This window comes from Acomys russatus, chromosome 8 (genome assembly GCF_903995435.1).
Source record: "Acomys russatus chromosome 8, mAcoRus1.1, whole genome shotgun sequence".
Taxonomy (NCBI): domain Eukaryota; kingdom Metazoa; phylum Chordata; class Mammalia; order Rodentia; family Muridae; genus Acomys; species Acomys russatus.
In genome coordinates, this window is record NC_067144.1 from 31,344,035 (window position 1) to 31,358,287 (window position 14,253).

Sequence of the window (14,253 nt, forward strand, 5' to 3'; positions counted from 1 at the left end):
TCCGCAGTCTTTCATAACAAATGCATCTGCGCTATGTTGCATTACTTTATCTTTGGTTTCTTTTTCTTGCTTTTCCCTTTGAGACACTTTCGTCATAAAGTCATGACTTGGCGGGAGCTCACTGTTTAGACCAGGCTTTATATCTTTAACGTTAGCACAAACCAACTCAGAACAGATGCTCAGGTACAGAGAAAACATTATTCCCTGTAAACCTCCCCCCAACCCCCCAATGAGCACTCATTGCTTCAGAGTCAGGCTCAGACACCGTCCCTTCACAGACAATGTCTCACAGCCCCATCTACCTCCTGGGATCTCTCATGGAGTATTCACTTTCTTACTTATAGCACTCCAGCCAGACCCGCTGGGACTCTCATCATCTGAATCTTGCTCTCAGGGGCTGACCTACTTCAATGCCATTTCCTAATCATTCTACCTGAAGAACATGCTTCTTTCCTTTTCTGTCACATCACTCGCTTCCCTCACTTAATCTTCTAGGACATAATCTTGTATTTCTTTTTCTTTTTTCTACGACCACACTAATACAGATTTTAATATCGTCCTGTAAGGTTACTGTAAATGAACAGTAGGAAATGCATGTGAGGTATATAATGTTCCCAAGACATATGAACCTGTCAATAACTGCTGGCTAGTATTCTCATGGACATTCTGCCTATGGCTTGGCTTACCTCCTTATGAGAACATGTGGTTAAATGTATTCAGCTTCAGACTAACAGGATGTCAGTGGTCTTTCAATATCTCACACCGTATGGTGCTGAGCTATAGCATTGCCTGTACCCAAAGGGCCACAGGGCCTCTATGTCACCCTAAGCATGTACTTAGCAGGCTAATACGAAGAGCATTCATAGTCAGAAGATCAGGTATTTGAAGTCCAGAGTATTTCTTCCTGGGAGCCTGAATGTTTTGGAGAGATAAGAACAAGTCTGGAAACAATCTCCAGGCAGCAGCAGAGGAATCTCTCTGTCCTCAGGGTCACATGGACCCAAACCAGAACCAACCCCAGGAGAAAGTTACTAGATAGTAGACATTTACAGTAATACTTCTTATGCTCAAGGTGGTGTGTGAAGCATTTCATAGATATCTCATTTACTTTGTTTTCTTTACCTTTGTCACAGCTGTGCTATTAGCCTTTCCCTTTTAGATACAAGGAAACTGAGGTCCACAGTTTTAAACTGTGCCCAAGGTCACGTGGCTAGGCCTGTCTGACCTTTAGTGCATCACCATGAGGATGTTTGTTATTCTGGGTCATGACACCAGCCCTTGTCTGGGCTGTCTCAAAAGCTATAGACTTGTCCTAACATCCTGAGGCACAGGTGTAATCCTGACAGCGTGACCCCATGCTGACATCACCCTGACAACATTAAGAAATCTCTGTCGATTACAGATGAAGCTTCAGACATCATTTACTTCGGAACATCCAAGAAACGCTTGTCAACCTTGAAGTTCATCGGGCAATATGGCAATGGGCTTAAGAGGTGAGAATGGTTTCACCTTAAGGAATATATTACTTTTGGATACTGAAAGCGACAAGGAAGCAATTTTTTACAAGCAGACACACATGGCAGAAGTCCTAGGAATCTTATGAACTCACTTTGGAATATTTATACCCACAGCTGACTCAGCTATTTACAACAAAAGCAGCTGGTGTCATTGCATCTTTATGTTCTGTTGTTTCTCAAAGCATATTTGAGCATTGGGGTGGCATCTGCTGCTTCCTTTAGTTTGCTTTCAATGTAAGAGACGTGCATGCCTCCTCCCAGGGCCCAGTGTTTACTCTTTTGAGCCTCAGCAATTGCATCTCAATCCAAAGTGCCAGGCTTGATCTGCTCGGGTTCATCTGGTCTACTTCAAGAAGTCAAAAAACACTTGTGCAGACCAGGTGTGGTGGCGCACACCTTTAATCCCAGCACTTGGGAGGCCAAGGCAGGCAGATCTCTGTGAGTTCGAGGCCATCCTGGTCTAAAAAGCAAGTCCAGGACAGCCAAGGCTAACACAGAGAGACCCTATCTCAAAAAACCAAACCAAACAAAACAAAACAAAAAAAACACTTGCGCATCCCTGGGGATGAGTCAGGCAGAAAGCTTATCGAAGAGAACAACCTGTTACAGTAAATAAAATCATGCCTCTTGTTTCTTCCTTTTGGTGTCTGTATGTAAATCACTGTGCTCTTCTGTTTTTATATAGCGGGTCCATGAGAATTGGCAAAGACTTTATTCTTTTCACAAAGAAGGAAGAGACCATGACCTGTCTGTTCTTTTCTCAGACTTTCTGTGAAAAAGAAGGTCTCACGGAGGTAAGACATGGGGCTTTCTTTCTGTTTCCATGGCAACAGTGCAAGTTTCATTTACCCTCTCAGGAGATGAAGTCTGCTATAACTCCTGGCTGATTATGACTTAGGAATTTGCCCATATGTCTGAGGAATGGACAGAAGGTGTCTTTACACTCTGGGGTCACTGGAGGCCTTTGTGCAGAACTTAATTTTCTTTTCCTTGTGCTCAAATTTCCCAGAACAAGAAGAAGCTGTCTTTGGCACAGTAATATTTTATTTTTGCAGAAGCTTCTAGAGACCTTTCCACCATTTGTGTTACACACATTTTATCACTTCTTAAATAAATAAACTGTTGAGGTCAAAGACTTAGAACACGTTCTATAAAGAAACTGAATGCAAAAATAGACTTAAATTGCTAATTTTGGTAACCACATCTTCAACTCCCTTTGCTGAACTTCAGACAGCTCCATTAGTTTACAGTGTTTGAGCTGTGTTATGAACGATGACAACTGTAAGTCAGGATACCGTATGCGTATTATAAATACTGTCTGCTTAGCAATGGTTAGATTCTGTGGACGGAAAAAAAAAAAACAGCCGAAGACCCTGTTACTATTAAAACATTCTCAGCCTCACGATAAGATAAGTCAGACACACAGAAATAGGCTAAATAACAAAACTGGACTGTTGTAAAACAACAGAGACAACCATGTCTCAGTGAGCATGGAAAGCTGTTATTACCAAAATATCAAAAAGTGGCAGTGCGGAGGGAGAGATTAAAGACCCCTGAGTGGCTAGTGAGGGTTTTACGGATACGATATGACTTGCATCTGGGCAGGCTGGCCTGTGAGGATGGGAACGGGGTTTGAGCAGTGTGGCAGTGACAGCCTGCTGCAGGCTTGGGTTCGGACCAAAGCAATAGCCTTTAGTTAAAGAAGAGTACACAACGCGCACACACTCACACACACACATACATACATGCATAAATGCACACACACAGGCACACATGTCAAGGCTTTATATTCCTACCTTAGAGTATGCCATCCACTATTCCATGATTATTTTCTTTCGTGCCCCTTTTGATTTATCTAGAATGAGCCATTACATAGTGTTGTGTGTGCTTTCCCTGGTTGTACCGCTAGGTTAGCCCCAGCCTCACACTGCAGCCAGCGCCATCTTCCCCAGTAAACTCTGCTCTGGAGCCCTCCCCTCACTTCCCACGGTTGGCATTCAGCTGTCATGCAGGATCTGCCTTGCCTTCATTCTGTGTGCCAACCCTCTCCAACCATCTCCTATGTCAGCTCTCATATCGCAAATCTCGAGAGTGTGCATGCATGCACATGTGTGTGAGTGTGTGTGTGCATGCATGTGCATGTGTGTGAGTGTGTGTGTGCAGAGCGCACGTGTGCATGTGCTTGTAGCTTGCTCCCTCTTGCACTCTATACTTGGACTTGGTCCTGCGCTGGAGAGTAAGTGAGACTCTATGTGCAAACGTCATGTAATCTTACTGTTACACTTGGTAATAGTTTTCCTTGGTATTATTTCTAAGCTAGGCTTCATTTTCCTTTGAAATTTGGAAGGCAGTGCTCTGTCATCAAGTTTCTGGTCTTGTGATTGAGAAACCTGAAGCCATTTAACTTTATTCTGTGGTCTTATGTGGGATTCTTTTATCTCTTTTTTTCCTCCCTCTGAGAGAGCCTTCTTTATTGCCTATTTTTAGTTCAGCATTTCCCCACTGCGCTGTATCTGCAGCCTTTGTGCTGCGCACAGTAGGATCTTTCCATTCTAGAAACTGATATGCTTCAGCCCTGGGGTGGTTCCCATCCAACTGGTGATTTTTTCCATCTGGATTCTCTTTTGTCTCTTTTTCCAGCTCTTATGTTCAACACTTAGACTTGTGAATTAAAAAAAAAAAAAATCTGTCTTTGTATTTTTGCTTGGTTCTCCATATCCATCTTCTATTTCCTTTATGACATTTTCCTCCTGTAATTATATTCTTTTCTTAATTTACACACACACACACACACACACACACACACACACACACACACACACACACACACCCTATCTGCATGTACACATGTATCCCAGAAGAGGGCCTTAGATCCCATTTTAGATGCTTGTGAGCCACCCTGTGGTTTTTGGGAATTGAACTCAGGAACTCTGGAAGAGCAGACAGTGCTCTTAACCACTAAGCCATCTCTCCAGCCCCTGTAATTATATTCTTAACTTCCAAGAAGTGTTTCTTACTTGCTCATTGTTTCATTTTCAAAGACAATCCAGTTTTTATTTCGAGGACATAGTATTTTCTCTTATAACTGAAAATTTTACTTAGGCTGTTTGAATCATTTGTTAGGTTTTGTTTTTATCTATCCTAGAGAATGAACCTGGGGCCTCAGACATTTTAGGTAAATTCTCCATCACTGAGACATATCCTCACCTTAATTTAAGAAGATTATTTTGACAAAGGACCTCATTAAATTGCCAAGGTTAGCCCTAAACTTCTGACCCTTCTACCTCTATCTCCTGAGTAGAGGGTTTACAGGTGCATGCCAACAAAGCCAGCTTACTCTGAAGGCTTTAACAATTTTTGTTTCTCTTCTTGAAATTTCTGTCTTCCTCTGATGGCTTCTGTTTCCACAGAATTTTTTTAACCTTGCTTCTATTTATCATAGCAGAAGCTTAAATTTTAAAAAATTAATTCTTTGAGAATTTCCCAAGATATATTTTGATCATATTTATTCCTCTGACCTCAACTCTTCTCAGATTCTCTCCCAACTCCCTGCTCACCCACCTTCATGCTCTCTCTCATATCAGAGGGGTTTTATGCCTATTAATCCTGAATACTTCAAAGGTTAACCTAATGAAAGCTCAGGGATTGTGGGTAGGGACTGACAGCAGTAGCGCAGTAATGTAACTAGCAGGCTTATTGGGGTAACTCTACTTATTTTCATTTGTGTGCATGTACGTTTGTGTGTGTATGTGTGTGTGCCTGTTCTACCAAGGCATGTGTGTGGAGGTCAGAGGACAATTTGTGGACATTGTTTTTTTTTCTTCTACTATGTGTGCCATTCCAAGAGTTGAACTCAAGGCTTGGTGGCAAAAGCTTTTCCCCAGTAAGCTATCTCTGAAGCTATGACACTGGAAATTTTAAAAACAAAACCCTGAGTATACATATTTTTTGTCTGTCTCTTTCTCATGAATCTTCAGGAGGATAATAACTTTTTACTTTGTGTTTTGTAATTTGGAGGGAATGGAATGAATTAGAATGAAAGAAAGGAATGCTTGTGTGTATTTCATAATAAATTGATGTGTTTTAAAAACTAGGTTGTAGTTCCAATACCTTCGTGGCTAACGAGAACAAGAGAGAGCGTCACAGATGACCCCCAGAAGTTCTTCACAGAAGTGTCCATCATTTATAAATACTCCCCATTCAAAACCGAAGCTGAATTGATGCAGCAGTTTGATATGATCTACGGGAGATGTGGTAGGTCATCAGAAACAGTTTTTGATGGAAGCATGCATTTTCATATTTTTTTTGTATCAGTGATCTCAGGTGCAGTCTCACAGGAGGGCAACCATTCATTTTATCCATCTCAGTTTTATCTCAAAAGAATTCAGATATGAGGTACAGTAAATTCTTGACTCAAGGAGAAAGGTGCAGGCTTGAGCTTCTGAATGAGCAGAGGGTGACAAAGGCAGTGCCCACAGGGTTTCTCAGTCCCAAGCTTCATAGCAGAGGGAGCTGTCAAGTGCGGCTTCTGGGTTTGGGTGACGCTGCATTGCTGAGAGTTAGCACCGGATGCAGTAATGTACTCCTGCCTGCGGGGGAGTAAGCAAACCTCCATCAACAGTCCTCTCCCAGACTGACGGAGCTCTCCTCCCTCCATTTCTTTCAGCTTCCGCTCTCCTGTCTAGACTGCACCAGTTACTGGAATTTCATTGTGTCAGTCTTTCCCTAGACAGACTCTATTTTCATCTCCGGAAACAAAACAAAACAAAACAAAACAACAACAAAAAAAGAAGTCTGCTTTAGAGAAAGCTGTATGTGTCCTGCTTGCCCTTAGCAGTGTTTTGATTAATAGAATATTTGTAGTAAGATTTTGATACTTTCATTTCCAACTCGGCCTAGTTTATCTCTGAGATACCTTCTATAACCTGTGGCACTGAACTTTTTAAATGTTAACTTCTTTCCTTTTTAACTGAGAAACAAAGATGGTAATTAAATTAGTATTTATATTAGCATAAATATTATAACCTTATTGTTTTAGGTTACACTGAATGGTCTTCACGGTATCTTCAGATGTGTCCTTATATTTTCTTCTCACCGTTCCCCTCTTCCGTGGCCTTTTCCCTGCTTGCTGGTCCCTTTCCTTCCCTGAGTTAAACCTCACTTCCGCTTTTGTAGTATTATACTCCATTACACTCTCTGCTTTCTCCCTTCCCTTAAGATCTCTTCCTCCCCGTCATAATTTCCTTTTTAATCTTGTGACTCCTTCACATACATCAATACATTTATATACACACAATTAACAATGTTAAGTGTAGGTTCTACATATGAAGGAAAACAGGCAATATTATTTATATATCTTAATGTTGTTATAACTACAAAATCCCAATCATTCACTTTTACTAATGAAGACTCAGGAGCCAGACGCTGGGGTGAAAACTTGCTAGCTCAGAGAGGCAGAGAAAGCAGTCAACTGACCTTCCTACTCAGATGACATCCTAGAAGGAAAAGGCCCTTCTCGTTCAGCTTGCTTTCTAGGAGGATAAGGCTCTTCTCTTCTCCCTGCTGTCTTAAATACCTTCAACTCGATATCTCTTCTTTCTGTTTAACCCCTGTCAACTGGTTGCTTGCTCTGCCTCTTGACCTAGGGTTAACTTTATTTAATCCCATTTACAGAAATTTTTTGGATGAAGGGTGTCTGCTAGGGATGAGCCTCACCACAAGTATTTGTTTATAGTAAAAAGAGAGCTACCTCTAGAATCAAAGACTGAGCCATACCACAATTAGAAACAGGTTTTTATAGTTCACAGACTCAGGTTTCAAATATTTTGCAATGTCTTAATGATCATTTAGTCTTTCAGAGGACTTCTAATTATGAAGTGCTCATATAAATATTAGTAGTTTTTATTTTTGCTTATTTTATTATGCCTATGAGTTCCATTGGATAGATTAGAAAAATAGGGGTTTTGTTAGTTTCATACGTATATACACAGCTTTGTGATCATTTTGACTCTCCTATTACCATCTCTTATCCCCCTCCTACCCCTGTGGGCTCCCTTCTTTCCAACTAGTCCCCTCTTCCTTTTATGTCTTTATGTGTGAGTGCAGGTCTTGGGCACATATAAAAAAAGAAAGAAAAGAAAAACAAAGAAAGATTTATCTGTGGGCACGCCATGGTTCCGTGGTTGATCCAGGATTTAGATACAGGCATTTTGACTACAAATTTCTCATTTTGACTACAGAGTTTTGTTATTTTGTTCTCCCTAACAAAAGAAGTATAATTAGTTTCCCTTTTTACTTTCATTGAAATTCACATTTGTCTACATATTGTAAACAGTTTTGTGAATAGTTTGGACATTTTTGGTTAATGATGCCTTTGGAGTAGGAGTCAGTTTGTGGAAAGCAGCTTACTGTCTTGGCAACAGCCTGGGTTGTTAGGAGATTTCCGTGGGATTCCTTTGGCTAACAACTCGATTGGAAAAACCTAGTCCCAGCACTGGAAGCTTTATTTGGTGACAAGAGATGGCCAGTAGAAGATGTGTTTCCCATGTTTGGAGACTTCATCAGATCCCCTTTGTATATTATAGGAAGTTTCCACTGCACATTGTTTCCATTCTGCCTCTCAAGTGTTCCTCAAATGCTCTTCAACGCTAGCCGTCTCTCCCCTCACTCCTTCCCTTACTCCACCTCTCCTCCCTCTCACCATTCCCACCTCAGCTGACTGTTCTTGTCCCCATTGCCTCCAGTCCACTCAGAACATCTATTCTATTTCCCCGTCCCAGGGACACCTCTGTGTCCCCCTTAGTCAATTCCTCTATGTCTAACCTTTCTGGGTCTACAGATTGTAGCATGGCTTTCATTTTTTAATGGCTGATGTCCAAATATAAGCAAATATTTCCTGTATTTATCTTTCTGAGTCTGGGTTGTGTCACTCAGGATGATTTTTATTTTCTATTTCCATCCATTTGTCTGCAAATTTCATGATACAATTTTTTCAAAGAGGTGAGTGATATTCCATTGTGTAAATGTACCACATTTTCTTTATCTACTAATCTGTTGACGGTAATCTAGGTTGTCTGGCTAATATGAATAGAGCAGGAATGAACATGTTTAGCAACTGACCCTGAGGTAGGATGAAATGTCCTTTGGGTATATCCCAAGGGTGGTGTAGTTGAATCCTGAGGTAGATGGATTCCTATCTTTCTGAGAAACTACTGTACTGATTTCCATAGTGGCTATACAAATTTTCACACCTACCACCAAGGGAGGAAGGTTCCCAATGCTCCCTTGCTAGCATGCGCTCTCACCTACATTATTGACACGTGCATCCATTCCGCTACGTCTTCTCTCTAGCTGTTTCCATGGTCCAGCAGGGATCATTGAGTTGAGTTGTGTGTAGCTATGACACTGCCGATACGGACTACAAGGCCTAGAATATTTCCTGATTGGCCTTTACAGAATAGTTTGTCAGTGCCAGTTCTAGAATCAAAAAGCAAGACTCGGTACAGCATTTTAAACTGCTTGTTCTCATATGCATTGGTTTCAGTCTCACCAATGAGAGCATCACCTACAGTACAAACTTGGCTCAGGCTCCTAGCAATTGTCATAATGCAGATTATGAAAAGTCTGCCAAAGTGGGAAAGATGGACAGTGGATTGAATAATGCTAAGAGCAGAGTATTGTGGAAGTGCAGAGGTCTCAGACAGATAATATAATTTTCCATTAGGCACAACTTGCACTCTATCCGAATGTACTTTGCTGAAGCAAAGAAAGAAAGAAATTCACTCTAGAGTAGCAGTTTCAACCTGTTGGCTGTGACCCCTTTGGACTGTTCAGTCAAATGACCTTTTCACAGTTGTCACATACCAGATTTCCTGCCTATCAGATATTCACATTACAATTCACAACCACAGAAAAATTACAGTTATGAAGTAGAAACAAAAATAATTTTATGTTTGGAGGTCACCACAACATGAGGAACTGCATTAAAGGGCCTCAGTATTAGGAAGCCCTGCTCTAGAGCACGCTGAATTCTACAGACAAAGTGTTTAGAAGTGTCTAGAATTTAGTGCACTTGCAGTACTGACAAGTCAATATTTCCTCTTTTTTTTTTTTTTTTTTTTTTTTACAGGAACTTTGCTGGTTATTTATAACTTGAAGCTACTGCTTAGTGGCAAGCCAGAGTTGGATGTTAAAACTGACAAAGAAGATATACTGATGGCCGAGGCTCTGGAGGAGTGAGTAACAGTGTGTTTGAAGAGCATCCTTCCCAGACGGCAGTGGGCTGGAGCTGGGAGCTTTACATTCCAGCTGTAGGTCTGAGGGCCCCCCCCCCCCCCCCGTCTCACCACTGTGACAATGCATTTTATACCAGATACAGAAGGAAATTAGGCAGTACAGGTGAACTTGAAAATGTATTCACACCTCCAATGACCTGGGCAGCTTCCTAAATACGTGAGCTTAGACCTCATCAAGGCTTCATATTCAGACTCTCTGGATATCAAGGCAGGAAAATAATATATTCCAGATGTTTTTCAGGTGACACAGAGTGCCAGAACATTTGGGGACCATTGGATAATAGGACTGATGAATTTTCTTAATAGTGTACTCTTATTTCACATATATTAAAACAAATGGCATCACAGTTCACTGTTAGCACAAATCAATCCAGATGGGTAGGTAATAGTGGGTCTGCAAATAAGGATGGGACCAAAATAAATATGATTGAAAACAAAAGAATATGATGATAAGGTAGTTAGAGCTTGTCTTCCCAGGATGGCACTGTATGAGCTGCACTTTTCATAAACAAATAAACTAGCATAACCGTTCTTGTCTATTAGGGACCCAGGGTAAACAGAACAAGAAGGTACTGAGGGAAGGTATATGAGGAAAGAAAAATCTCTCTGAGAGTGAGGCTGCTTTGCAGTAACTTCATAAGGCTTGCCTACTGGGTCGTGCAGCTTCTCGGCGGCAGACTGGGACTGGAGGGACTTCAAATGCAACTTCAGGGGCTGGAGAGTTGGCTCAGCAGTGCAGAGGGTTGCTGGCTGCCTAGAGGGTCTGAGTTTGATTCCTAGTACCCCAGGTGGGCAGCTCACAGCTGTCTATAGCTCTTGCTCCAGGGAATTCGATGCTTTTTTTCTGACTTCTCCAGATGTGTGTGCACATGCACGCGCGTATGCGCACACACACACACTCACAGGCATAGCACATAAATAAAAATAAGTCTTAAAAACAAAGTAATTAAAAAATAAAGTAATACAGCTCAATTTGTTTTATGTATTGTTACCTAATCTAATCTTAAATTTCTTGCTAGCTATGTTAAGTCAAAAGAAACACATGAAAACACTTTTAGTAGTGTTTAATTTAATCTGATATACCCAAAATAATACAATTTCATTCTCAGTATGAAAAATACCCCTGAGGCGTTTCCTGTTTCTTCTTCCTTACAAAGTTTTTGGCTCCAGAGTGTGTTCTACACAGGAATTCAGAGTGGTGGCTGGTGGCAGTAGTAGCCAGTAGTTACTATACTCAGTAGGATGGTGTTAGTCTGCGGCTTTGTGACTCATGCAAACACACCAGTTTGGCATCTTTTCCCTTGCCTTTGAGGTAGAACTTAGAAAGTCTTGTTTAGTTTCATGTTTGATCATCTTTTATAATTTTTCCATTACATGTTTTTTTTCCCTCATTTTCCAACACGTGGAATTTGGAATAAACACAGATAGGGAGGATTTTGTTCATTTAGTCAAAGAATGCATCCTCCTAATTGCTGCAATGCTGGGAACCCCATTGCCAGCATTAATATGCCAATATCAGGACGGAGGCCAGAGTTGTTACCGGCACCTCCATTACACTCTCCACACTTCCCGCTGCCCCTGCCCTTCTGTTTAACAGTTGGCTCCAAAACTGATATTTCATGCTATTTAAAAGCTTTGAGTACAAATTTTCAAATAGTTATCTGTCAGAGGGCCTTGGCATTTCAACATTAATGTCAGAAAACAATACATTATTAGGGGAATAATTTGTCAGCCTAAGTTGAGGGAGAGAGTTCTTGCTGTTTCCAGATTGTTTAATGATGCCTGGAGCTTCTCAAGACATTTATGCAGTTAATTACAAAATAAAGAAGATGAATCAGGCCTAGGACAGCATATGGTTTCGTGGAGGGAATTGACTGAGTTTTTATTTATTTATTTATTTATTTTGAGCAAATTTTTTTGTCATAGTTCAATCATGAGAAGGCTTTTTGAGATAAGGATGGAATTTTATGAAGAAAGGCTGTCACAAAAAGGACATAATGATTTCTGTGCCCAGGAAGTAATGCTCCATAGCCTTGGAGGGTGGGGCCCTGGTGGCACCAGCAAGAGACAGGAGCACTGGCTCTACAGCTGTACCCTCCTCTAAGATGTAGTTGGGCTTTATCCTGGCTTTGGCCTACTGTCCTTTTAAACTTAGAGGATATTTTTAATTTGTTAGAAGTATTTGTCACAAGGCTTTAGAGATAGTGGGTGCTCCATGGGCTCTGATAGGTAATCCAAACCACCTTCAACAGGCTAGAAAACAGTTAACAAGGCCAGAAGACCAGCCCATGAAGGTCTCCTCCTGAGCTGTCACTTATGGCTTCTGAAAAACGTCCCACTAAATGTGCTTTCCATCCTGCATTTGAGAACAAGTGGTCTGCGATATAACTAGTCATTTACATTTATTTCTCTGGGCTTATTACATCCCATTCTAGCTGCTGGGCAGCTTTCTACATTTGTCCAAATCAAGTGTCCAATTTGGAACTATGTACCTCTCTGTTTTGGAAATTTAGCTGATTTTTCAAATAAGTTGATTTTTTTATGTAGAGTTGTGAAAATTTGAACTATTTAGCTTATACTGGATTTAGAGAATAGCTCCCCCCCCCATTTACTTTTCTTCATTTTTGTACGTTTGTTTGTTTGAGACAGAATCTCATGTAGCCCAGGCCGGTTTTGACCTCACTATGTAGCAGACAGTGATATTGAACTCAAAATCCTCCCCCTTCCTCCTCCCAGATGCTAGGATTTCAAGCATGCACAGTTGCTTGTAAAAAAAAAAAAAAAAAAAAAAAAAAAGACAGATTTTTTATTCATTATAAAATCTGTTGTGAAACAATGTTCTTAAAACATTTTAAGAAAACAGACAAACATACATATACTAATTGAGCACCAATTTTCAGCATTTGATTCTGACGTTTTATAGTGTTATTTTTCATTATTAAATTGACACCCTGATAATAGGCTGCATTGGGAAACCATTATGTGCCACCAGTAAGATAGATTTCATAATGGCTTCTCCACTCATAAAGTAGTTTGTAAGCCTCTGTATTGATTTGAGTTGCCAGACTGTACATAGCTGAACATGAACCTATGGATGACAGTGTTGGGACCAGTGTGGTATGTTGTTTACAGATAAGGCCAAAATAAGCACATTCATGCAGATAGTTTTTTACTTTTTGAATGCTTTTCCTATCTATCTATCTATCTATCTATCTATCTATCTATCTATCCATCCATCCTCCTTGAGCGTCTTCTATTTACATTCTCTTGCCTCTCTTTCTTTTGATTTATTTTCTTAAATTGTCTTACCCAGATAGACAGTTACTTGGTCAAAAACTCTGAGTGTTTGTGTTGTTTTTGTCACTATTTCACACTGATTTTAAGTGTAGGAACCAGGAATCTTCATCACTTTGCTGTGGGCTGGGTCTGCAGCAACAGTGAGGCAGAACTTGTTCCAGGATAACGGTGTGTCAGAAGCTTCACAGGATGCCGTTCGTAATGAGGCTGGAGTGTCGCCTGTGCTGTCCAGTGGTTTGGTGATATTATTCTGAAGATGGTTAATTTTCACTTAAATTTTTAATTTTAACTTTTATTTTTTGATAGTATAATATAAATACACATTCTCCCCCTTCCCTTTCTTCTTTCCAGACCCTCCATGGACCTCCTTTTGCTCTCTCTCAAATTCATGGCCTTGGTGTGTGTGTATGTGTGTGTGTGCGCGTGCGCGCGCGTGCATGTTTGTATTTATGAACATATAAATACAGCCTGCTCAATGCATACAATGTTACGTATATATGTTTACATATTTTTTTAGCTTCTAATTTTTAAAAATTATTTTATGTGTTGGAGGTTACGTCTACATGCCTGTCTGTGTGTTTGTGGAACATGTGCATGCATGTTCCCAGCATCCAAAAGAGGATGTCAGGTCCCAAGAAACTGCAGTTACAGACATTATTAGCTATCATGTGAGTGCTGGGAATTGAACTCAGGTCCTCTGGAAGGGTAGCCGGTGCTTTTAACTACAGAGTCATCTGTCTAGCCCTATTTTGTTTGGTTTGTTTCTCAGACAATGTCCCACTGTGTGGTCCTGATTGGCCTTAGAGATCTTCCAGCCTCTGCCTCCCAGATGCTGGGATTAACACATCCATCACCACACTCCAATCACTTCAAAATGTTTGGGGTACTTTTTGTTTTTTGAGACAGGGACTCCCTACAAATACCCAGATATCCTAGAACTTATTATATTAACCAGGCTGGCCTCAAACTCACAGAGATCTGCCTGCTTCTGCTTTCTGTGCGCTGCATTCTTCATTAAAATTTTTTTCAAGACAGGGTTTCTCTGGGTAACTGCCCTGGCTGTTCTGGACTCACTTTGTAGACCAGGCTAGCCAAAGACTCACAGAGATCGACCTCTTTCTGCCTCCTAAGTGCTGCAGTTAAAG

The 14,253-nt window shown here is 40.8% G+C and overlaps 1 protein-coding gene across 1 annotated transcript in view; it reads left to right on the forward strand.

Annotated features, from left to right (window-relative positions):
* Morc1 (MORC family CW-type zinc finger 1) overlaps positions 1-14,253 on the forward strand; it is a 155,083-nt gene that overhangs the window by 17,744 nt on the left and 123,086 nt on the right. Inside the window, exons 5-8 of the mRNA XM_051150013.1 lie at positions 1,403-1,493; positions 2,203-2,311; positions 5,612-5,771; positions 9,646-9,751. Coding sequence (XP_051005970.1) covers positions 1,403-1,493; positions 2,203-2,311; positions 5,612-5,771; positions 9,646-9,751 — 466 coding nt within the window. The remainder of the gene's footprint in view (positions 1-1,402; positions 1,494-2,202; positions 2,312-5,611; positions 5,772-9,645; positions 9,752-14,253) is intronic.